Source organism: Capricornis sumatraensis, chromosome 20 (genome assembly GCF_032405125.1).
Source record: "Capricornis sumatraensis isolate serow.1 chromosome 20, serow.2, whole genome shotgun sequence".
NCBI lineage: Eukaryota > Metazoa > Chordata > Mammalia > Artiodactyla > Bovidae > Capricornis > Capricornis sumatraensis.
This window is the reverse complement of record NC_091088.1, coordinates 16,924,712-16,949,632: the sequence shown is the minus strand read 5'-3', so window position 1 is coordinate 16,949,632 and position 24,921 is coordinate 16,924,712. Positions and strand designations below refer to the sequence as shown.

The 24,921-nt window shown below is 53.0% G+C and overlaps 1 protein-coding gene across 1 annotated transcript; it reads left to right on the top strand.

Moving 5' to 3' along the window:
• Window positions 1–319: 319 nt before the first annotated feature.
• ZDHHC7 (zinc finger DHHC-type palmitoyltransferase 7) lies at window positions 320–18,235 on the top strand. The gene is made up of 8 exons (XM_068992108.1): window positions 320–336; window positions 10,157–10,242; window positions 11,940–12,261; window positions 14,148–14,272; window positions 14,598–14,694; window positions 15,134–15,215; window positions 15,960–16,090; window positions 16,701–18,235. The coding sequence occupies exons 3-8, from the start codon at window positions 11,947–11,949 to the stop codon at window positions 16,875–16,877; spliced, it is 927 nt and encodes a 308-aa protein (XP_068848209.1). The 5' UTR covers window positions 320–336; window positions 10,157–10,242; window positions 11,940–11,946; the 3' UTR covers window positions 16,878–18,235.
• The last annotated feature ends 6,686 nt before the right edge of the window (window positions 18,236–24,921 follow it).

Sequence of the window (24,921 nt, the reverse complement as noted above, 5' to 3'; positions counted from 1 at the left end):
GCGGTCCCAGAGTCGCAGAAACCCCGCCCCCGCCCTCGCCGCCGCGGCGCGGCCGGATCTGCGCAAGCGCGGCGTCGCCGACCCCGCGCGGTTCACTTCCGGGAGCCGAGCCTCCGCGCTTCCCCGGCCTGCCTCCGGGTCTCTTGTGCCCCTGGGCGGCCGACCCCCTCCGACCGGCCCGGCGGGACCGGGCCGAGCCGCGGGGCCCGCCGTGGCCCGGCCATGAGCGCGGCCGCATGATGCGTCCCTGCCTCGGCCGCTGCAGTCGCCGACGCCGCCGTCGCCGCCGCCGATCGGGAGGAGCCGCAGCGCCGGGCGACCCCGCCCGGGCCTCGGGTGAGCGCGGCGGGCCGGGTCGGGCGGGCTGCTGGCACCCGGCTCTCCCAGCCGCTCCGGGCACCCCCGTCCGCCAGTCTCGGGCCCCTCGCTCCGTCCTGCTCCACCCGGGCGCGCCGCACCTGCGACCTTGCCGAGTGCCTCTCGGGGGCACCTCTGTGCCGGCGCTTGACTCCTTCCTCTGCCAGGTGTCTCCTTGTCACTCCTTGGTGCACCTCTCGGGGTAGGACCTGAATCGCAGCCCCAGGTTGTTGCCTGACCTTGGGCGTGACACTCAGCTCCCCCAGCCACAGTTCCCTCCTTTTGATAGCTAATAAGGGGGTTGTTGTTAGGGCCGGAAGACATAATAGCTATAAACCCTTTGTAAGCTGTAAAGAGTAGTTTATGGGCAAGCATTACAATGGGCTTTCTTAAACATCGCCTATGGCTTCTCAAATGCGCCTGTTCTTCGCTCCTTTATACGTTTTTAGCTTTTCTTTTTTGTTCTTTGCCCAGCTCCCTCCTCTTTTCTTACTCTGCCCAGGATCTTTTCGGGGGTTACCTACCAGGCCACCTGGGACAGTCAGGTCAGCCTTCAGGGCAATGTTTGAATCTTGCTGCAGCCAGAATCATCTCTCCTGAGGAGTCATTGCTGCTGGAACTAAGTCTCTCTTCGCTGTTGGATGGAGACACTTTATTGGCTTGTGGGTAACCGGTTTTGTGACGGTAAGAAATGTCCGTATAGCTGCTCTGTAGCTTCTTTTGCTGACTAGGTCCTGTAAAGTGCAGTCCAATCAATGCTACAGTGTTTAACGTTTGCAGTCTGCTTAGCATTTGTACTTAATGTACATAGGTTTATCTATTTTACTGCTACTGTCTCAAATCTCGGTCTAGAAAGCTAGAACCTGGTCCGCCAATCTCATCCGCCAATCTCGGGCCTCTTGCTCCAGGGTCTAGAAGTCTCGGCCAACATATATTCCTTCTTAGACTATTCACTTCAAAGACAGTGAACTGAATCTTCTGATACTTTTACAACTTTAATTTTTTCAAAATCAGACCTAGTTTTTTGATACTGTCTTACAACTTTTACAAAACTGAAGGCAACTTTTAAAAGTCACCTTGTTAAATTTGCTTGTTAGTAAGTTGGGATACTTGATTACAGAGAACATCTCTGGGGATATTTGAAAAATGTGATGGAACACACATGTTAAATTACATCTTTTGAACATTCTGGTAAAAATGGAAGGGTCAGAATGATGGACACTATTTGGATTGTGTACTTTCTGGAGTGAGGCTGGTAGGTTGATTTTTGAGTTGTGAGGTGGAGGAGAATGAGACTAAATGAAGGCAATTTCCTAAAGAATTCATAGAACAACAGCTGGAACTCTCTGCACACATCTCGCCTCAAAGTCAAGTGAGTAGACATGTATACAGAAGTTTTTTTTTTTTTTTAACCAGTGACTCAGAGCCTACCTCAATTACAGTGAGTAAATTGGGAAATACTGGCATGACTAGAATGACCTCAGTGAGAAAGTACTGAAAAGAACTCTCTATAAGAACTGGCTTGAGCCAGTCAGTCAAACATCTGGACGTACCTTTCCACTTTTACTGAAACTGTTCCCTGCAGGCTTGGACCGTTTGGTGACATAGTAATATCATCTTTGTTAATTTGAGGAACTGGACCGAACAGTAAGTTCACATATGAAGTTAATGCTTGGGATGAAATGAGTAGTCGTTTTCCTGATGATTCCAGACGTTCCCTGCTCCAGACCATGCTGAACAGCCCTAAGGATAGTTCTTTTGAAGCAGCTTTTTGGGGGTCAGTCAGTTCAGTCGCTCAGTCGTGTCCGACTCTTTGCAGCCCCATGGACTGCAGCACATCGGGCTTCCCTGTCCATCACCAACTCCTGGAGCCTACTCAAACTCATATCCATTGCGTCTGTGATGCTATCCAAACATCTCATCCTCTGTCGTCCCCTTCTCCTCCCGCCTTCAATCTTTCCTAGCATCAGTGTCTTTTGGGGGGTATGTTTCTTTAAAGTAATACTTTATTTAATTTTTTGGCTACACCTGAGGCTTGTGAGAACTTAGTTCCCTGAATCAGGAATTGAACCCATGCTCTAAGCTGTGAAAAGCACAGTCCTAACCACTGAACTGCCAGGGAATTCCCTTAAGTAATGGTTTAATTATAAAATTAATACATACTTGTTTTGTAAGAAAAAAAAATCAAACACTGGAGCAGAGCATGAAATATAGATTCCCAAACACTTACTCTTGCTCCCTTTTGTCCCCAAAGCCAGTGTCACGTTAACAACTTGTGTGTGACCCTTCAGCTGTAGCACCCAAGAAGAGTTGAGCCACCTGCAGAGTTGGTCATCTACAAAGTCGAGAGGGAACAGTTTCACGTGTCTGTACTTTGCTCTGCCTGTTCTGGGATGGCATTTCATCAGTCACTTGCCTCTGATTTTTTTTTCTCTTTCACCCACTTCTTTGCCTCTATCTACAGACATGTTCTTGTCTCCATTACTGCTTGATTCCATTCTTGAAAACGCGCCAGTAGAACTTTATTAATTGTCTGATAAAATCCAGACTCCTCATGGGGCCAAGATAATGCCTTATATTGGTACAGCACCTCACAGTTTTGAAAACAACTTTGTTATCCTGCAGTGCTGTGTGTGTCTTGGGCGCTTGGTAAATGTTTGGTGAATGAATGATCTTGCTGGGCAGAGTGGGAGTCTTCTACACGGAGGCGACAGCAGGAGCAGAAGCACGGGGCAGGGGGTGGGGGGTCCACGGACACAGCAGGGAAACAGCAGGAAGGCTGGGCGAAGAGCCCGGAGAGGCCCGGGAGCCAGATTCAGTGGAGCCCTGAATGCCGTGGCCCCAAGCTTTGGCCCCTCTATCGGTTAGGATTCTGCAGAGGGACAGCCAAAGGTGAGGGAGCCTAAGCTTGGGTTGTGGGCAGGTGGGCAGGGAAAGGGCGGAGTGGTAACAGAAGCGTTAGCAGCTCCTAGGAGGAGTGACGGGGAGGAGGACTTGGGTCTCGAGGGGAAGGTGCATGGTAAACCCTGGGTGTGCGGGGAGCATTATCAGTTAATGGGAGGAGAGGCCGGCTCTGTTAGCCGCCGGTTTAGGTCGTTCTGGGAGAGGGCACAGGGCGTGTGCAGCCCCGGTAATTAGCAGGACCAGTAAGGATAGAGAGGCTTCCAGCTTCTCTTGAGACAGGCTTTTACAGCGTTATCTTGGTTGAAATGCTTTTAATTCTTAGCGTTCTGTATTTCCAAAACTCACTCTGTTACAGAATGCATTTTCTAAAACCAAGTGCTCTCGGAGGCCGTGTGTTTAATGGAAGAACATGGGCTCTGGAGTCAAAACTCCGAAGATTTTTTTTTTTTTCCTTAAACAGACCCCCATTTGACAGGCTGTGGCTGTGGTACAGGGATAAAGGTGGAGCTTTGGTATGTTGTCCATGTGCCTTCGAGGCTGCTTCGTGCAGCCTGTGCACTCCTGGTGACACACCCAGAATAAACCCTGCTACTGGGGGTCTCTCTCTGCCCTCCCCTTCCTAAGCTGCCCACATTACCCCCCCCCCACCATCTGACCCCACCCCAGGCTCCCCCTTTGACCCTTTTCCCTATTCATGGTCCTGTGGGCTTCATTTTTGCTTTCTCATCTCACTCAACAGGTATTTGCAGAGTTCAGGGTGTGCCGGGGGTATAAGTAGAACATTCCATTGAGGTGATGACAGCGGAACAAGACAGCTGGGGTGGGAGGAAGGTGAGAGGTGAGGTCCACAGGCCCCGGGCGGTAAGGCTGTGCAGCCACACGGGAGGCCTGGGGGTTTTGTTCTAACTGTAGAGGCAGCCGCTGGCTGGTTTTGATAGACCAGGAGTGGCAGGGTCTGACTTCTCTCTGTTGAAACGGGCTCCAGATGCTGATTGGGGTTAGGGGCCGGGGAGTAGTTTGGGGGTTGCACAGAGGCCACGAGTATATAACAGTGCTGGTTCATGCAGCCCAGGTGAGGGCTCCTGAGCCTTGATCGGGCTAGGCAGGCTGGTGCAGGGTGGCTCACATCTAGGCAAGTTTTGAAAGTCAAGCCCACAGGACCTGCTCATGGGTGAAGGGTGGGGAGCTGGGGGAGAAAAGTGAAGTGAAGGGTGTGTCCTGATTTTTGACGCTGGCAACTAGATGGTGGTGCAGGTGCTGTTTATCAAGATGACAAGGTGGGATCCCAACAGTCTGGTGGGTGGAGGGGTTTCTGCTTTGACCTGGACTGTGGTCTTGTTGAGTAACCGGTCAGACACTCAGCAGCACGTTCTTCGTTTGCGGGTTTCCACATGCATCTTCTCTAACTTCACGGAGCTGAGCTCTTGGAGATCATTTGGAGAGCACACAGCCACCGAGGGAAGCCCAAGCCCCGCCTGAGCACCCCAACACTGAGGTGTCTGCGGAGGAGAAGGGCCAGCCAGGAGTCTGGGAGTGGCTGGCGGGGAAGGCGAGGAAGCCAGAGTCGCCCCCACCTCCACCGAGAGCCTTGGCTCCTTCTGTGTTTCTCAGTTTGTCCTCTTTTGTTTTAGTATGAGAGACCTTCTGAGAGAGGTTAAGTTTACTGTTCACAGAATGGCAGATGTGGCAGCATACCACTGAGACTTGGCTTTGGTCCGTTGTTTTTTTCCCTCAAAGGTTAATATTCCGTTCTTCAGCTTCAGTAATTTGAGAAGAAAATAGCGGTTCATATGGCATATATTATTGGTCTTGTTTGAAAGCCCGAACTAAATCTTTGATGATTGCAAATGGATGGGAAGAACACTTAAGAGCATGGTTGCAGTTGCGGTGAATGCAGCGGGCTGGGTGATCTGCACGCTCCCCTCCTCACCAGCTGCAGTGCGCAGCCTGTGTCTCATCGCCCCACCTCCCCCAGGCCTGTGCTGGCTCACTTACACCGGGCTGCAGGCATCCTGCCCTTCTCCTAAGCCTCCCCTGCCTCAGAGCAGCCTGTTTGCAGGGCCATGTGTGACATCTTCCCGTTATCCCCAGTGACGGCACCTCCCTGGAGTTCTTAAAATTCTCCCTGGAAGCTTATTTTTTGGTCATAATTATTTCTCTTACATCATAGTAAGTTGAGAAAATAACAGGAAATCCAGAGAATAAATTTTAGACCAAATAATGGAAAATGTACCCAGGCGGATCATTAAAGAGGGTAAATCACACACACAGGTGCCCCTGCTGAGCCAGCCCCAGGCCCACCTGGCTCCCGAGCCCACCCTCCAGGCCTGTGTGTGCTGCCTGCTCCAGCCGTCACGTGCCTGCCCCCATCTGCTCCGTCCTGGCAGTCCCTCCTGGTTGCTTGCCTTCCTCCTTCCATCCAGTCATGCTTGGTCAGAGATGGCTCTCAAACATCTGTTTACCAAGCCCCAGTGTCTCCCTTTGCAGCAGAACGAAGTGTGGCGTTCCAGCCGCCCTAGCGTGGCCTTTGGGTGCTTCACGGGTGGCCCCAGCCTCCGTCCCTGCCTCCCTTACGCTGGGGGTGGGGGGTGGTGCTGCAGCCCATGGTTCCCTTTCCTGCCTCGGTGCCTCTCGCACCGTTGCCTTCCTAGCGGACACCTTTCTGTTCTCTGGACAGGATGAGCTGTTGTCGGCTCTCTCCATCATCACCCTCTGCCTGTCACTGGGGGGAAACATCGGAACACCACTTAGCAGGCTGGTTCCCATCTCTGGTGTGTGAGCCCTCGTGGGCCGGGGACCTGCCTGTGGTGAGCATCCTGCGGGCCTCGCATGGAGTCCGGAGCTTGGGAGCCCGCCCCCACGTCTGAATGCAGCAGATCTCAGGGCACCGTGTCTGCTTCTCATGCCGCCTCTGTGCCTGAGGCAGAGATTTGCTTACTACTCTTTTTTATAGGTCAGCAGTGGGTGTCTGAAGAGTAGAAAAATGCTGAGTGTAAAAGCAGGGTGTTAATGTAAACATGAACACCAGACTCTAGGGTAGACATTCCTGTTACCACAATAGCAACTGATCACCAAAGAATACTGATGTCTTTTGTTTACTTGTTTTCAGTTTGTTTATGAGATCCATTTTCTGTCTATAGGTATGAGGAGAAAACATCAGGGGAAGAGATTAATAAGATACCTGCCCACAGATAGCATTAAGGGTAAAGTGAGACAGGGCCTGGCTCAGAAGGCCGTGTCTGCAGGGAGAGCACCTAGAACGCAGCTGTTACCACACCCTTCACACCTGCACACGCACCAGTGCTGGGCGTTTTGTCTCTTCATTTTTTAGTTGAGGAATAATTCATGTGAAATGGGACAGTTTTAAGTGTATAATTTTTTATTTTAAAATATGTATTCGGCTGTGCTGAGTCTTCACTGCTGCATGCGGGATCTGGTTCCCTGACCAGGGACTGAACCCAGGCCCCCAGTCTTAGGAGTGGCATCCTAGCCACTGGACCACCAGGGAAGCCCCTTAACTGTCCTTTGACCGTTTGTTTTGTCCTGACAGTGCGTGTGTCTGTGTAGCCTGCTGCCCTGTCCACATAGGGGACTTTGCATCGAATCAGAAAGCTGCCTTGGTGTCTCCTTCCTTCCCACTCGTGGTCCAGCCCCATTCTGAGCTCTTTCAAAGTACGTTAGCTTGGCTTGGTTAGACGGCCATGGAGATTGACTCCTACTGCATACATTCTTCTGTGTCTGGTTTCTTTCACTTAGCCACATTGCTGCATGTATCTAACCTCCCCCCGTTTTTTAGTATGATTTGTATGAGTAACCATGGTTGGTTTGTTCATCCCCTGGTGAGGGATATTTGGGTTTTTTCGTTTGGTGGGTGTGATGAACGGAGCAGCTGTGGACAGTTCTGTACATGTCTTGTGTTCATACTCGTGCGTGTGTGCTCACTCAGTCGTGTCCGACTCTGCAAACCCATGGACTGTGGCCCACCAGGCTCCTCTCTCTCTGGGATTTCCCAGGCAAGAATACTGGAGTGGGTTGCCATTTTCTTCTCCAGGGGATTGTCCTGACCCAGGAATCAAACCCGCATCTCCTGCATTGGCAGGCGGATTCCTTACCACTGAGCCACCTGGGAAGCCCAGGTCCCATTCACCTTGAGGTAAATACCTAGAAGTGGAATTTCCGAATCACAGGGTGGGTGTTGGTTTAACTCGGAGAAAGTGCCAGACCACTTTCCAAAGTGGTTGCTGTGTTGGTTACTTTTTAAAATTTATGAAAGTAACTGGGGATTTGGCCTCATTGTAGAGATTCTGCTTAAGCCCGAGCCCTGGGATGTGTTGACCTGTGTTTTACAGAGTCAGTTTTCTTTTAAAACAGTGTTAACATAAGCCTATTTGAAGATACTCAGAATGAATGTGAATGAAAAGGGGAAAATATTACTCAGCATAATTAGGCATTACTGGTTCAGCATGTTATTTAGCATTTAAAGTTGCTGGCTCCTGCATAGATATTTGAGTAAAGTTACTATGTGTAAATGCCATATTTTAAAAGTCACCTCTGGGCTTCCCTGGTGACTCAGTGGGTAAAGAATCCGCCTGTCGGTGCAGGAGACACGGGTTCGATCCCTGATCTGGGACGATCCCTCATGCCGTGGAGCAGCTAAGCCCGAGCAGCACCACTCCTGAGCCTGAGCTCTGGAGCTGGGGAGCCGCAACTGCTGAGGCCCCCATGCTGTAGAGCCTGTGTCCTGCAACTAGAGAGGCCGCGGCAATGAGAACCCCGCGCCCCCAACTAGAGGGTACCCCCTGCTCTCCGCAACCAGAGCAAAACCTGCCCGGCGCTGAAGGCCCAGCACAGTGAAAAATACACACATAGAATTATAAAATAGATGCAGTTATCAAAAAGAAAGTCACCTACTTTAGTCTAAGCAGCTTGTTCACGGCCACATTTGTAACCAAAAGAGTTCTGAAAGGACTGAGAGTCACAGGTACACCAGAGAACCTTGGTGTGCGTGCCACTGCTGGCCGTGGGCAGGAGGTTGTCCAGCTCAGCGTGGAGGGCAAGCAGGGGAGCCTGACATCAGAGCCAGCGCGGTGGAAGGGGGCGTGCGTGGCCAGGAAGCGGCGAGCAGCCCCCGGTTCCTGGGGGCCCAGAGCCCGTTCCGTGGAGACCGCCAGGGGAGCTCAGCCTGCCTGCTCCTCAGGCCCACCAGTGCCCTGTCGCCTCACCGTCCTCCTCGCCAGCCCTCTGGCGTCTTAAGTCAGAGGTCTGGGTTTCAGACAACAGACACCGAGGGTTTGCCCAGCAGAGCAGGGTTTTGTTGGTAGGACACTGGATGCAAATGGAGCGGACCGGCCCTGAGGCGCCAGGGCTGGTGCGGCAGTGGAGCTCTGCCAGGGAAGGATGTCTCGTTGGGGGCTGCCTTTGCCAGGCATCCCGTTGTTTGGAAGTTTGTCCTCTGATTCCTTTTCTCTCCTATGGTCTTTTTTTTTCCCCCCAGTTTGTTTTTAGTTGATTTACAATTTTGTGTCAGTCTCCAGTGTACAGCAAGTGATTCAATTATTATATATATGTGCGTGCACGTGTGTGTATTCTTTTCCATATTCTTTGCCATTATTAGTCTTAGAAGGTATCAAATGCAGTCCCCTGTGCTATACAGCAGGTCCTTGTTGCTTATCTCGTTTCTGTATGGTGGCATATATATCAGAGAAGGCAGTGGCACCCACTCTAGCACTCTTGCCTGGAAAATCCCGTGGATGGAGGAGCCTGGTAGGCTGCAGTCCATGGGGTTGCAAAGAGTCAGACATGACTGAGTGAATTCACTTTCACTTTCCTCCATAGGAGAAGGAAATGGCAACCCCCTCCAGTGTTCTTGCCTGGAGAATCCCAGGGACGGGGGAGCCTTGTGGGCTGCCGTCTATGGGGTCGCACAGAGTCCGACACGACTGAAGCGACTTAGCAGCAGCAGCAGCAACAGCATGTATCTTAATCTCAAACTCCTCGTTTTTTTTCCTTGGCTCTTTTTTGTTTAGTTCTCCTTTCTGGGAGGCGTCCCACTCTCTCTTCCAGTCCTGTTTTTAAGATTTTAAAATTCTCTCATGTTTTTAAGTAAGTAGGAAGTTCTCAGAATGTTCCTCTTTGTCTCACAAATGCAGCCTCTTATCTCTTCGGTTTTCTTCCCTGTGCATTATACCTGCTCTCACTCCTGTTTCCTTCTGGTTTCTTTCTGGGGCTCTGTCTCTCAAGAGACCTGGTTGGGGCTTTCTCCAAAATAACTGACTGTCGGCTGTTCGCTCACATTTAAGCCTGAGATCTGCCAGGCGCGTGGCAGGGGCCGTGTCGGTGGTCAGCTGTCCTTTGGCAGCCCTGCTCCTGGGGAAGCCTGGCAGCAGTCTGATCTCTCTGGGGGAATGCCCCCACCTTGTGCTGTCGGTCAGCTTTTCTTTTGGGGCCAGATGAGTGCTTCCAGGAAGGCAGTGTCCCTTCGCCCACCTGCCGGTGCCCAGTGGGAGACACCCCTCCCCGTCCCACCTGCCCCCTCGTGCACTGTGCCCCTTCCCCAGACCCCTTCCCCGGGGGCCCTGGTGCACCTCTCCCCTCTCACTCTTGTCTTTGCTGCAATTCCTTGGCTGTGGCTGGTAAAACGATTACCTGTTGAAATGCAGGTTGACTAGATTTGGTCTGGTTTATCCCCAAGGCTCTTTCTCAAGGGATTTTGGCTTACAGGTTTAATTTAAAACCGGGGCTAAAGTAACGGAGGTAAAATGGACAGGTTTATAATTTTCAGGATTCTGTCAATTTACTAGTAATGAAAACCTACAGGAGTCATGATTTCATAGTTAAAGATAGTTCTGAATGCCAGAACAAGCAACTTTTCTAATTAGATTTTATTATCTTTCAGATCCTGTCACATAGGACAGTATGCACCTTAAGATCCTGAAGAAAAGGCACAAAATGTTCAAGTAATGTCTAGTAATAATTTGTGAGGTAAGTGTCTCCTCAGGTATATAATCACTGTTTCCTCTCTAATTGCTCACGCTAACTTGTACCCTGTTGATGGTTAATGGTTACCTCCTGTCAATGATTTGCTGACCACCTACTCTAAGAGGAGAGTGTGTCCTGGAGCAAGATCCCAATTATCAGCAGGAGTTACAAGATGAGGGTAGGCCTCCTAGCTACATGACTGGAAAGGTTTTGCTTGGATGGCTGTCCCTGAAACAGTGGAGATGTGCAGTGTTGCTCCTGGTATTCTGGGAAGCGAGGCTTGATTTAACACGAGGAGAAACAGGTTCACAGGGTGTAGACAAAAGCCCGTTAAACTAGCCATGGAAATAGAGAACCGATGACGTGACATCTGCTTGACTGTCGGCCAACACACCGTGCCTTCGGGTCTCAGGCAACCTGAACACAGAGCATTCCGTGGGAGACGGTGTGGAGTGAGGCTGTGCCCTCGCCCTGGGGTCGCGTCGCCAGTTGCTGCGCCCTTTGCTCTCACATTCTCAGTATCTGTAGCTGAGTGAGTGTGAGGGAGCAGTTTCTTCATTTCCTCCCCTCCTTTCCTGCTGCACTGATGCGGCGTAGGTGCTGTGACTCAGCAGAAGGCGCCTGTCTTGATCACAGAGAGCCCAGTGTGTGTGGCCCAGCCTCCCCACATTCGTGGACTGCTTTCTTGAAAATCTTGAAGTAACTGTGGGCTATCAGACTATCTGATGGGTGGGTTTGACAAGTCTGGCTCTAAGGCACACAGCAGGACCCTAATGTGCTTCTGGGACGATCCCAGCCCACCCCTCCAGCTCCCCTGGGTTGGTGTGTGCACGCTCTTCCTCACAGTCAGAGCTGCCATCTGTGCCCCTCTCTCTGGACCAGACAACCGGACTCTGACAAAAGGCTCCTCCATCTCTGGACGCACGGCCCTGCGCCCTGCCCAGCACCCAGGTGCCACGTCTCATGGCCTGCGTCCTGCCTGAGGAGCAGCCACGCAGCAGAGGGAGTCTGGCCAGAGGGCTTTCTCAGCCTTGGTGGGCTTGTAGGACCCACTAGGAAGCTGTGTGGCGATCACCAGGCCACCAGATCTGAGAGAGGGACCAGCTTCACACTGTTGCATCTGGTTGTAAATGAGATGAGAGGGGGTTTTGGGGTAAAGCAGCAGCAGAATGTTTACGAGGAAAAGTGCAAGTTTGTCTTTAGTTTCTGGCCCTACGTGTTCTCACCTCTCAGATAATTTCCCAGTTAATGTGGGAGGGTTGTCAAAAGAACAGACCAGTGAGTGAGGGAAACTGTTGAAAGAATGAGAGAGGAAGGGCATTCTAGGAACAGCATAAAGGAAAGATGGAGATTAAAATGGGAGCCTGGCTCAAAAACATGCTCACCCATCGTCAAAGAGTTAGAACTCGGGGGAAGGGAGAGCACATGCTGAGCGAGGTGGAGAACCATCGGGCGAGAACCCTGAGCTCTGCATCGGGGGCCAGAGTGGGCATGAGCAGCAAGAGTCGCCTGTCCACCAGCCTCTCTGCCGCTGACCTGCGTGGGCTCCGGGTGCTGCGTGGGCAGCAGGGTGCCCAGGCCTCACCCTTGGGCTCGGAGCCTGGGCCCCGCAGTGTGCGTCTGGCCCTCACCCTGTGTCGTCCCGCTGAGGCGTGGCTGGGCAGCTGCCGTGACCGTGTGCCCCTCGCACCTTCCCGCAGGGAAAGCATGCCGTCCTCAGGACACCGGCTGCGGGACGTCGAGCACCACCCTCTGCTGACCGGGGATGACAGCTACGACTCTGCGGCCTCCTCTCCCGCTGAGGCCGACACGGCCGACAGGGTATGGTTCATCCGCGACGGCTGCGGCATGACCTGCGCCGTGCTGACCTGGCTGCTGGTCCTGTATGCGGACTTCGTGGTCACGTTCGTCATGCTGCTGCCCTCCAAGGACTTCTGGTACTCCGTGGTCAACGGGGTGGTCTTCAACTGCCTGGCGGTGCTCGCCCTGTCGTCTCACCTGCGGACCATGCTCACTGACCCCGTGAGTGCCTGCCCTCGGTGGGCTTTCCTGTCGGGTCCAGGCTGGGGAGACACCAGTGGCTGTGGCTGGAGGGCCTCGCACTCCCATGGCCTTGGGGTTTGAGTTCTCGGGCACAGGCTGGCGGCCTGGTCCGCAGCGTCCCTGGAGCACACACAGCATCCGGATGGAAGTGCTATTGGGGTGTATTTATGGAGTGCAGATTAGAGGCCGGGCGCCAGGAGAGGCTGCAGGGAAGCTGTCAGGAGGACTGCCCAGGGGAGCACCCAGGCTGCGCTGGGATAGGACGTGGGGCTGGGGACCACGGTTCTGGGAAGACACCGACGAGAAAACACACCCTGCAAATGGCTGGAATGCGAACCTGAGCTTGAGGAACATGCCTCAGGTACCCAGGAGGTTTCTTTGGTGGGGTGAAGAGGGGCCCAACTGGTGTGGAGGAAGCAGGCGCTCCTGCTGTGTGTCTTGGCAAGACCCGGGCCTAGGGGACCCAGCTGGCCCTTCTGCTTCACGCTTGGCCTGGGAGAGCATGTCTCCAGCAACAGAATCAAGTGTAGGTCACCAATTGCAGGGACCTGGGGGAGTCATCGGGCAGCCCCGAGGGGGACCAAGGCAGCTGCCCAGGGCTCTGAGCCGCAAAAAGGACCAGAAAATGCATTTATTTCCTCGCCCTCTGGTCACCACGGGTTGCCTAATGAGCGCTGTTAAGTGGGTGGGGGTGGGGGTCGCGCGCTTACTGTGGAGCAGCGAGTGCGTGTCCGTGAGAACTAAGGTGCGGCGCGCCTAAACCTGGTCCCTTTCTTCTTACGGGACCTGGGGCCCTGCCCCCATCACTTCCTTCTGGTGATAGGGCGGCCTGCCCGGCTCTTGGGTACCTTGGAGCCCAGTGGTCCTCGGTCTTCACATGCACGTGCTGGGCTTTGCAGACGTGGTGTCGGCCCTGCCACGCAGAGTTGGGCTCAGCCCCTGCGTCCCCGGCAGCGGGCTCTGACTGTCTTTACTCCTGCTGACAGCAGTGCCCTGCCGTCTCCCCCACCCTTCCTGTCCTCACACGCTTGGTCTTCCCCTCCCTAGTAGGGCTCCTTCTCTAGAAATACGTATTTCTGTGTGAAGGACAAGCCCCCATGGGGCACAGAAACAAGACCCAGGTTTATTCCCAGTCCACACAGCCATGGCGTCCAGAATGATCTCCCAGACATGATTTTCACTGCCTGTGTCCACTGCCCAGACAGCAAACCCTCCGCCCTGCAGCCTGTGGCCCATGGCTACCCAGCACACAGGGCTCCCTGGCCCTCTGCAGCTCGCCGTGCTGGGGGCTCGCGTGGACGCCCTGTGAGAGCCCCGCTGCCACTCCCACTCCTGGGGCCAGACACAGGGCATCAGGGGCCCAGGGCCACACTCCCCAGGCTAGTCTGTGATAGGTCTGCAGGGAAGCATTATGCAACTTTAAAACACGAGATAAAGTCCTTTTTCAGACTGTTTTGTTCAGCCACCCTCTGTGCAGCTGATAGGAAACCTGTGGGTGTGCTTATCAGGGACACCCTGCCCAGGAGTGTGGGCAGAACTGGCTGCCCAGGGTGGAGGGGGAGTGGCTGAGCAAACACAGCCAGCCTCTGGCGTGTCCTGCATGAAGTTGGAAAAATCCAGGTGACTCCAAATTATGAAGGATAATGTGCTATTTGAGTTCATTTTATAGCTTGTTTTCTTTTTCATGAAAACAAAACTTCTGGTCCTATGTTATGTGAGTGATAGCCATTTTTCACAGTGATATATGTGGCAACAACAGCTTTATGAATAACACCTAAGACTAATTCCTAAATTTACTGGGTTTTTTTTTTTTTTCTTAAAAGTTCTGTTCCTCCCAGCTAAAATACATTGTTACTAAACCGTAGGGGGCGGTCCCCAAAGGAAACGCTACTAAAGAGTACATGGAGAGCCTGCAGCTGAAGCCCGGAGAGGTCATCTACAAGTGCCCCAAGTGCTGCTGCGTCAAGCCTGAGCGCGCCCACCACTGCAGGCATGGCGGCTCTGCCCTGGGGGGCGGGGAACCCCAATACCCACCACTGCAGGCACAGCGGCTCTGCCCTCGGGGGCGCGGGCCCCTGGGCGGGCGGGGGTTGAGCGCCCACTGCTGACGGTGGGGAACCCAAATACCCACCACTGGAGGGACCCCCATCCTTAGGGCAGCCTGAGCAACACCCCACCGGGACCACTTTGAAAGGACATCCGGAGCACCCACCTTCCCTGGGGCAGGATCCCCCGGGTGGCCTCTTAGCAGAGCTGTTTTCAGTGGGTGGTGTTTCCTCAGAGCACAGAATAGTGAAAATCTAACTTCTTTTCAGCATTTGCAAAAGATGTATTCGGAAAATGGACCATCACTGTCCGTGGGTGAACAACTGTGTCGGAGAAAAGAATCAGAGATTTTTTGTGCTCTTCACTGTGAGTAAAGAGACTACTCATGTAGTGACTTGTGTTGAGTCTTAATTTTTGATATACTGTCTTACCTGGAGTGAGTGGTTATTCTGACATCAGACCTGCAGTCCCTTCTCTGGGGTTCAGATTACAGCTGTGTTGTCGCTGGCGGAGAGGCACCCAGCAGATGAGCGTGTGTTGCCTGTTGCTCCAAGTGTTCGCTGTGATTTAACTTTCTCCTGGATACCTTGACCCACCGTTGTCACTAAAATGTGTTTCCCCGCAGTGTATTAGTCTGCGAGATTACTGTCCTTGGTCCTGAGTGGCCCCAGGGAGGCATGTCACCTGCTCCCCCTCACTGCTACTGCCCACCTCCCACACCCTCACTGAGCCTGGGACAGAGCAGTGGGCTCTCGAGTGCACGCCCTCGGGTCCTGGCGCCGTGCTGACCGGTGTCTCCCTGCAGATGTACATCGCTCTGGCATCCGTGCACGCGCTGGTCCTCTGCGGGCTGCAGTTCATCGCCTGCGTCCGAGGACAGTGGACAGGTAGGCCTGGGGGGCGGCTTCTCTTGCTCGTGCTGCAGTAGGGGGAGAGGGAGGAAGGGGCCTCCAGTTTCAGAGGAAGTCCTCACGGTTGTTTTAGAAATTAATGGAGAATTTTAAGAGGAGAATATGGGAAAGTTCTCACACTGCCGTTTAGCTAGTATGATGAAGACATGCGCACGTGCACATGCATGCGCACACACACACACGCACACACACACACACCTGGGTCTTCCTGTCAGCTAACAGTTTCTGCTGAGTACCATTCGTATCCTGCAGACCTTTGAGACTGGGCCAAAATTCGTGTTGTCCCCACAGGCCTGGCGTGTGCTCTAGCCACTGGTCAGGCATCACTCAGGGCTATCGGATGAGGCAGGACGAGCCGTGCAGCATGGACTGGTGTGTGCGTCCTGTTTCACAAGTGTAGGCACAGGCAACTCCCATCTTTTCTGGCTTTAGTTGTGTTTTAATACACAGTTCAGTACATGAATACAGTCTCAACAGAAACCTGGGGAGATACAGGGTATTTCAGATCTGCCGACCAGGCTGTGGTGGTGTGAATGTTGGCCTGGTAGGGCCACCCTCTGCCCCGGGTGGACAGCAGGCGCGCCTGTGAATGAAACGAGCTCGCTTCTCTGTGGACAGTGGCGCAGAGGGGCCCTTCCGCAAGCTGGACCCACGCCTGAGGCTCGGGACGTGGGGGGTGCTCCGCCGCGCCGTCACAGCCAGCCCCCCTCTCGTTCGCAGAGTGCAGTGACTTCTCCCCTCCTGTCACTGTCATCCTGTTAATCTTCCTGTGCCTTGAGGGTCTGCTGTTTTTCACTTTCACCGCGGTGATGTTCGGCACCCAGATCCACTCCATATGCAATGACGAGACGGTATGCCCCTCCTCTGCTGGGTGTGTTTGGCCTCAGTGCACCGGAGTGGGTGGGCAGTGGACGCAAGGGCCTGGTGTTCCCCAGGACGTGGGCGGGGTAGCCCCGGTGCACCATGACAGCATCACTGCCTGTGTCCCTCTCCCCGGGCACAGCTCGAGGCTCAAAGGTCCCTTTGATTTGAAAGTCAACAGAGCCAGGCAGGTGGAGCCAGCAAACGCCCCGTTTCTCGGAGACCCTGCCCTCGGCAGCCGAGTGAATCGCAGGGACTGGATCGCCTTCCTGCCTTTCAGTTGAAGGCCTCAAGCAGGCACTTAGACACGTTTGTAAGACCCGGAAAGGAAATTGGCACCTGGCCCGGAGGCCTGGCCCCCCTCGCGGCCTTGGGGCTGCCTGAGCTTTGCACCCACCTGGAGGCCGCTGCCCAGCTACGTCTAACATGGTCTGGCCAGCGGCTGCAGCCCGGCCGTGTGCACAGGGGCCCGCAAGACTGGGACCAGGACGTGTGGTTCGGGTGGTGCCTCCCCCGTGGTGACCGCTCACCTGCCCTTCCTGCTCATACCTGCCCAGGGTTTTCCTGGTGCTGCCGCCCACTTGCTTTTCTTCCTCCCAGGAGATCGAGAGGCTGAAGAGCGAGAAGCCTACCTGGGAGCGGCGGCTGCGGTGGGAAGGGATGAAGTCCGTCTTTGGAGGCCCCCCCTCGCTGCTCTGGATGAACCCCTTCGTCGGCTTCCGGTTCAGGCGACTACAGATGAGACCCAGGAAAGGGGCCCCGGAGTTCTCAGTGTGAGGCCTTCTCATCACTTCAGAACTTGTCCATGGACTTAATTTATCTGGGGTTGGAAAGGGTATCAACAGCTCCCCTGTGACCCCGAGGGCGAGTGGCCCAGCGGCCTGCAGCGAGCGGGACTTCACACATTCACGGTCACAGACGGCAGGTTCCCCACGAGTGATGTCACTGTCCAGTAATGGAGGGATGTGGCCGCACGGAGGAGCCAGATGTCATTCTCTCCCTGCACAGTCAGGAGTCTGTTAACACGCTCAGCGTTTGTTACACGGGTTGTTAGAATCCTATGTGCCGAGCTGCTTTCCTCAGTCATGAAGAAAAGCCAGTCCAGTGGACAGAAACGCCACGGTCAGTGGCCCTGGGACTCTTCGGGCCCCCTCGGTCCAGGAGGGGTCTGGACGCAGGAGCCCGTGGGGGCTACGGGAGCAGCAGGGCCATACGCTCGCTCCTGGCCTGGGGCTGGTGGGCCCTGACCCCATGAGCAAGTCCTCGCGTGTCAGTGTGTGTGCGTGCACGTGTGTTTTAAAGTGGGCCGTGTTGTTCAGGCAACGTATCATGGGGGTGTGCTGCAAACAAGCTATTTTTTAGAAACCAATGTTTCAGGGAAGAGGGGCGAGCTGTGCGGGGTCCCCTCCCGTGGGGCTTACATGAATGTATTGCATACTGGAGAGTATCGAGATCCAAAGAGCAGTCGTTCCTGTGTGGTCCTCTGTTGCCCTCCCTCCTGTTCTCAGTTTATTTTAGCAATCTGGAGTGCGTGACAGGGCTTTGGAACCGCACTGTGTGGTTCCGGCCAGATCAGCGGCGTATGCTGGCCCCTCTGTGGCCCCGGGCTTGAGCAGCTGACCCTGCGGGAGGCGGACGAAGCCCTGAGAAGGGGAGAGGACCTGGAGGCAGGAGCCCTGTGGACCTGGCCTGCAGACAGTATTCAGGATGGCAACAACTGGTTTGATTTTTTTAAATTCGTACCTTTTTTGGGTATCATTTTGTTTGTTTCTCTACCCACGTCACAAGTGATAAAATAGGACCCTTGGTGCAGAGCTTAAAATTATGCCAGAAAGCAAACAGCTCCCCAACCCTGGGGATTCGCCTTAAAACTTGCCTGGTCTGTCCATGTTTTATGGGATTCCACCATCTCTGACACAGTCTGGGGTCCCAAGCCCCCTTCCATGCTGAGAAGAGTGGGCGTCTCCCGCCTGGTCTCCACGCCTTTCTGCTCACCCATAAGCCATTTTGCTTTTGTTTGAATTAACCCATCCTCTATCCTGATCAGGGCTGGCGCAGAACCACAGAGGGCCTACCCTGACAACAGACGTAGCCGAGGGGAACGGGGTGGAGGGCGGAGGTGAGGTGGCTCGGTCACTGCAGAAAAGGGCTGGGGGGGCTGAGTCACAGCCGAGGACAAACAGGAGACAGGAGTTCCCGAGATTGTTCTGCACACTCATTTGCACATCTGTCATTGGGGTTGGATGTGTGTACTGAGCTTCAATGTGAGGCTTTTAATATGTATATCCTGGTTATCAATAAAATTATCGAAGTGGTTGAATCCTGTGAGACTTGGCAAATATGTGCAAATCAAGTATACTTGACTTTTCAACCTCTTCTTTCAATGTAACTTTTGTAAGAAATAAAGTCACCAACTGACGTTGTCCAGCAGTCTGTCTAGTGGCCGGTTCTTGGTGGGTTGTGGGTGTGATTCCGTGCTCAGCTTTGCCTCGGCTCATGGACACCACACCCAGGCCAGTGTCCAGAGCCCCTTTAGCGCCTGAGACATGTGACTTAGCACCAAGGTCACGCTCACACAGGTCGCCATTTCCACATTTTTCATTTTACTCTCAGTTGATGCACCTCATCTCACTTAGCTTTGCCCTAAAGCTTCCTTAATTTTTTAGTGTGCTTGGAAATAAAAACAGTTTTAAATGTCCCTTAAGTGCTTGCTGGGATTCACCAGTGAAGCCATCTATTCCTGGACTTGTTGGGAGGTTTTTGATCAGACTCCAATCTCCACATTAGTTATAGCTCTGTGCAGACTTGATAAAACTAGAAATGAAAGACTATGCATTCTAACTGATGCCAGAGGAAGATCACAAGCGACCACAGTGAGCAACTATGGCCAGCAAGCTGGATAACTAGAAGAGGGAGGTCGAGTCCCAGGATCAGAAACCTACTGAGACTGAGTCACGAAGAAACAGCATCCCCTAGAAGGCGCCAGCTGAGATGGACGCCACGGTGTGTTTGGGGAAGCGTGGCCAGTCATCACTGTTCTGGGGGACGCAGAGGCAAGTGTCAGCGGCACATACTTTGTTTTGAGGAATTTGTGGGGGCAACTTGAGACCTCAAATCGCTAAAGAAGCAATGTTCAAATCAAATGAAGCGTCTGGGGTTTAATTTTGCTTCTGTTGCATCTCGTTCTGTCGCCCTTGACGTCGTGTGGAACAAGTCAGGAAAGGAGATGAGAGGGCTCCTTCAGAGTCAGCGCCTGGCTGCCGTTGGGTCTGGTGAGGCCGCGCAGGGCGGGTGGCCCTTGCAGGTCTGCCATCTTGGAACAGCTCTGCTACTTCCCCCACCCTAGCCAGCCCAAAGGGGGTCACCCTGCTCGGAGGCCAGCGGCAGGTCTGTCTGAAGGCCTGGAGGCATCATCGGATCACCAGGTGCTGCTGGGCCCACTCTGAAGGGGACGTGGCCCTCCGGGTGCAGAAGCTCTGACTCGCTCGCAACACAGGCACAGCAACCCCGAAGGCCTCTCCCTGACAGCCCCGACATGGCACGGCCAAGCTCCACACGCCATCCAGCCACAGGTCCACCAGGAAACTCAGACTTACAGGCAGCAACCAGTCCTCCAACACACCAGTACCATCCCCAGGCTGGGAGAACTTGAGTTCCAAGAAAAGCCCCAAGTACATAGATAAATAATGGTGATGATCGCCAAGATGTGATTTTTACATTTCCAGTTTCCAAAGTGTCTTCCTCTGTGCCCAGATCACATGTTCCCTATGACCTCCCAGGCTGGTAACAGTGCACCCATTTTATAGCCCAGCAGACTTTCATCAAAGTTCTCACAGCGGGGGAGAGAGGAGCGAGTCCACACGGACGTTTAGAATAAACGCACTTTCTTCTAACCTAGATCCGTCTCCGCTTTTACTTCTTAAAAGACTGAGTTCAGGGACTTTCCAGTGGCTAAGACTCCACGCTCCCAATGCAGGGGCTCAGGTTCGATCCCTGGTCAGGAAACCAGACCCCGCATGCCGCATCCACAACTGAAGATTTCCATGTGCCACGGCTCAGATCTGGCACAGCCAAACACATACAGGGATCTAAGAATTTTTAAAGCACTGAGTTTGAAAACAGTAATAGTAATAACTTCTTGAATAACAAGGAACCAAAAACAATCAATCAAACCTTCACTGATCCCAGGTAGCACAGGGCTGGGGACAATGCTGAAAGCAAAGGAGGGTCAGTCCTCAGCCTGGCGTTGGCATCGCGTCCACCAGAGGGCGCCATTGGACAGCAAATGCACCCACACTGCACGCTGCTGAGGCCACAGAAAAATTCCCGCACCATTGTCTCATCCAGCTTGCCAGTCCACAAATATTTACTGAATACCTACTATGTGCCGGCAAGGCCTCTGCCCTCAGTAAACACAAACACAAGAAACTGAATGTGTAATTATATGCTGTGATTCATGCTAAAAAACAGCAGCAGGGAGAGGGAGCATTAGTGTCAGTGTGATGGAGAGAGGATTCGGGGAAGGGCTGGGCCAGGGAAAGGTGTGGTGCTCAACTCTGAATTGGAGCTGGTTAAAATCGGAGAACTCGGGATGAAAGAGCCAGTGAAAGTCACATGTCAGCCTGCTGGGCTCAGGGGAGAGGCTGAGGAGTTAACACGTGCGCAGACACCGAGGTCATCCGCCGGGTGGAGTGGAGGTTCACCTGAAGCAGATTTCTTAGACACAGGCCAACCACCTTCCCCAAAGTCCAGGAGCGAAGCTCTGAAGATAAGGACTTCAGAGACATTTCCTTGTTGGGTGGGTTGTTAGGGCCTCGGTGGGAGCAGGGTTGGCCTCTGCTGTGGGAAGCTGGCCCAGCGTGGTGCAGGGGTGGGGGGTTAAGTGGCTGGGAGGGGTCTGTACATGGCCTTTCTCTGGCCTCGGCCTGGGTGATAGTCTGCATCTGGGTACCAGAGGAGAGTTGCTCACTGGGTGGGTTCGCAGGCTGGCTGGCACACATGGGGTTCCGTGTCCCAGAAAGCTCAGTGACCAAGCAGCCTCCGTGAGGGTTACTTTGTGGGCAGACCTGGCTTCAGCCTGCGTGGCTGTGAGACATGGTTGAAAGAGGCAGATATGCCACACTGTCCATCTCTGCCGCCTCCCAACTGTGTGACCTGGGGCCAGTGCCTCCACCTTTCTGGCCTGTTTCTCACCTTTACAACGATGCAACACCACTTCCTGCCTCGTGCAGCCTTTGGGAGGGTTAGAAAGGAGGGGCCACAGAGGGCTGGCCAGGAGGGCTGGCGCACAGCAGGCACTCCAGAAACGGGCTGATGCTGACAGGCCATCCACTGGAGGTCTCTGCAGCCACGCAGGACCTCAAGCCAGACCTGGTGTGCAGGGGGCAGTCAGATTCTTCGTCCATCTTGCTTGCCCTTTCTTGGTTTATTTGGACTAACATGGAGTCCTCAGTTAAGATCCTGCAAGATTTTTTTTTTTAACCAAATAAAAACATAACCAACTAAACAAAACCAAGTCCGTTTATAACAAAGTCCCACCAGGGCAAACATTTGCAATCTCCCCAGAAAGCATTTTATCCATGGCAGGGAGGCCTGTGGAATTTTAAGAGGCTGCAGCTCGTGTCTTTGAAAACCACCAGCGACTTCGTGTTTGTCTAGGACTCTCTCCCCGCGGAGTACTTTTCCATATGCCCTCATTTCCCAGCAGAGCCTGAGGCCTGTGGGCAGCCAGTAAGGCGCTCTGCACTCAGAGTGATGCCATGGGGCAGAGGCTGCAGGCTGGTGGCCGTGACCTGGATCCAGCCCCCACGGGTGGCTCAGATACCACAGTCAGTTGCTAACACCTGCAAATCAGGAGATTTCACCTAGAAATGCAGATTCACAGCTGCTCGGGCCCCATTCTTCCTGGCCAGGTGCCTGGTGCCAGGGCAGCTGTCCCCACACACACAATCGTCAGGACAGCATTTGAATTCTTTTCAAAGGATTTATGGGGGCAAAATTCACATAAAACTGACCATTTTAAGGCATAACCCTCCCAGACTTCAGACAATCCTACAAAGCTACGGTCATCAAAATAGCATGGTATTGGCACAATAACAGACATATGGATCAATGGAGCACAACAGAGAGCCCATAAATAAACCCACACACCTAAGGTCAATTAATCTTTGACAAAGGAGGCAAGAATATACAATAGGAATGACAGTCTCTTCAGCAAGTGGTGGTGCTGGGAAGGCTGGACAGCTGCATGTAAATCAATGGAGCTGGAACATACCCTCTCACCATGCACAAAAATAACTCCAAGTGGCTTAAAGACTTAAACATGAGATGGGACAGAAAACTCCTAGAAGAGAACATAGGCAGAATATGCTCTACTGTAAATTGTACAAATGTTTTTACTAGGTCAGTCTCCCAAGGCAATAAAAATAAAATAAAAAATAAATAGGACTGAATCAAACTTACAAGCTTTGGCACAGCAGAGAAAACCATAAACAAAATGAAAGGACCACCTACAGAAGGGAAGACAGTATTTGCAAACAATGTGGCTGGCAAGGGCTTAATCACCAAAATACACAAACAGCTGATACAACTCAATAACAAAGAAACAAAAAATTCAATTGAAAAATGGGCAAAAGACCTAAATAGATATTTCTGCAAGGAAGAAATACAAATGGCCACAAAACACATGAAAAGATGCTCAACACTGCCAGTTATCAGAGAAATGCAAATCAAATCTACACTAAAGTACCACACTTCACGCCAGTCAGGACAGCCATGATTAAAAAGATGACACAGAACAAAAGCTAGAGGGTGTGGAGGTAAGGGAGCCTCCTACACTGTTCGTGGACATGCAAGTTGGTACAGCCACTGTGGAAAACGTATGGAGGTTCCTCAAAAACTGAAAATAGGATTACCAAATGATCCAGCGATCCGATTCTGGGCATATATCCAGACAAAACTATAATTCAAGAAGATACAGGCACCCAATGTTCACAGCAGCACTATTCACAACAGACAAATCACGGAAACAACCCAAATGCCCGCTGACAGAGGAATGGATAAAGAAGAGGTCGCACAGGAAATACGGTGGAAGATTGTGCAGTCATGAGAAAGAACAAAGCTACGCCATCTGCGGCAACACGGGTGCAACTAGAGATTAACGTGCTAAGTGAAGCACGCCAGACAAAGACAAGCAGCCACATAACATGTGTGGAATCTAAAACAGGGTGTAAATTAACCTATGAAACAGAAACAGACTCACAAACATAGAGAAGAGATCTGTGGTTGCCAAGGGGTTGGGGCGAGGGGGCGGTGGAGCGGGAATTCGGGATTAGTGGAGACACTCTATCATATACAGACTGGACCGATGGAAAGATCCTATTGTATAGCACAGGGAACTATATTCAATGTCCTGTGATAAACCATCATGGAAAAGAACATGAGAGAAGAATGTGTATGTTCCTACAACCGAATCACTTTGATGTTCAGCAGAAATTAAATACAATGTTGTAAATCAACTATACTTCAGTAAAAGCAAAGCAAAGCAACTGACCACGTTCAAATGAACAATTCAGTGGCCTTGGGCACATTCTCAGTGTTGTGTGACCACTGCCTCTTCCTGGCTCCAAAGCGTTCCCATCATCCCCCCAACACCCAGCATCACTCACCCTCTTCCCCAGCCCCTGGCGACCACTCCTCTCTGTCTACGGATTTGCCTATGCTGGATGCTTCCTGCGGATGGAACCACACACACACTGTGCCTGGCTTCTTTCACTCGGTGCATTTTTGAGGTTCACACGTGGGTCAGGGCTGAGCACCGCCCCAGCACACGCTTGTATGCATACTGCAAGCATCCACTTCCATGTCACATGGCAGCCCCGAGGTGGGGCAGGGCGGGCATTCACTCCTGCCTTGCTTGTCTGCTCTGGGCCTGTCCCCTCTTCCTCCTGGCCTGCTGGCTTCTACAACCCGTGGGCCACCAGGTTAGCAGCTACCTGCTCCCAGGAGCAGGGTCTCAGGTAGGTAGCTGCTGAGTGACTTGGCAGTCCCTGGCCTGCGTGTCCCCATCGTGTACTCACACACTGACACACGCATATGAAGCATGACAGCCCGATCCGCTTGGCACGTTGCTACTTTTCACTTAATATGTCCTGGAGGTTGTTCCATCTCCTATTCTCGGCTGCACACTGCCCCACTGCCTGGTTCTGGCTCCTAACAGAGCAAGGGCCCGAGCCCCTGAGCCCACATAGGGACAGCCCTGGCAACACTCAGACGCCCAGCCTGGCATCGCCCTGGCCCCGCAGCCTGGCAAGGGAAGTCTGAGATGTCCTCTCTGCTTTCTTGGCCTCAAATCTCCTCAGGCCGACACTTCATGTGCCTTTATTTTTCCAACACCTGACGTAGCATTTGTACTCTGTAGACGTGTCATAGGTGCTTGTTAATCACACAAATGAAAAAAGAAACAACTACTTTTCACACATTGTTTAAGGTCTAGCTCAGATACCACTTCTTCCAGGAAGCCTTCCCTAGTCACCCCTCTCTGAGCCCACAGGCCCTGTACTCCCATCACAGTACTTACGCCTACCATCTGTGATTGTCAGTATCTACCCCATCAGCTATGATTTGTTGTCAGCGTTGGGTCTAAAGCACGCCTAGTGGGTTCAGGTTCCTCCAGGCCCAGGGAGGTGGGAGACAGGTGCAATCACACCCACTTGACAGATGAGGAAGGTGAGGCTTGGAGAGGCTCAGCATCTTACCTGAGGCCCCCCAGTTTCTCGCTGGGGGAGGGGCTGGTGAACCCACCTCTCCAGCTCTCCCCAAC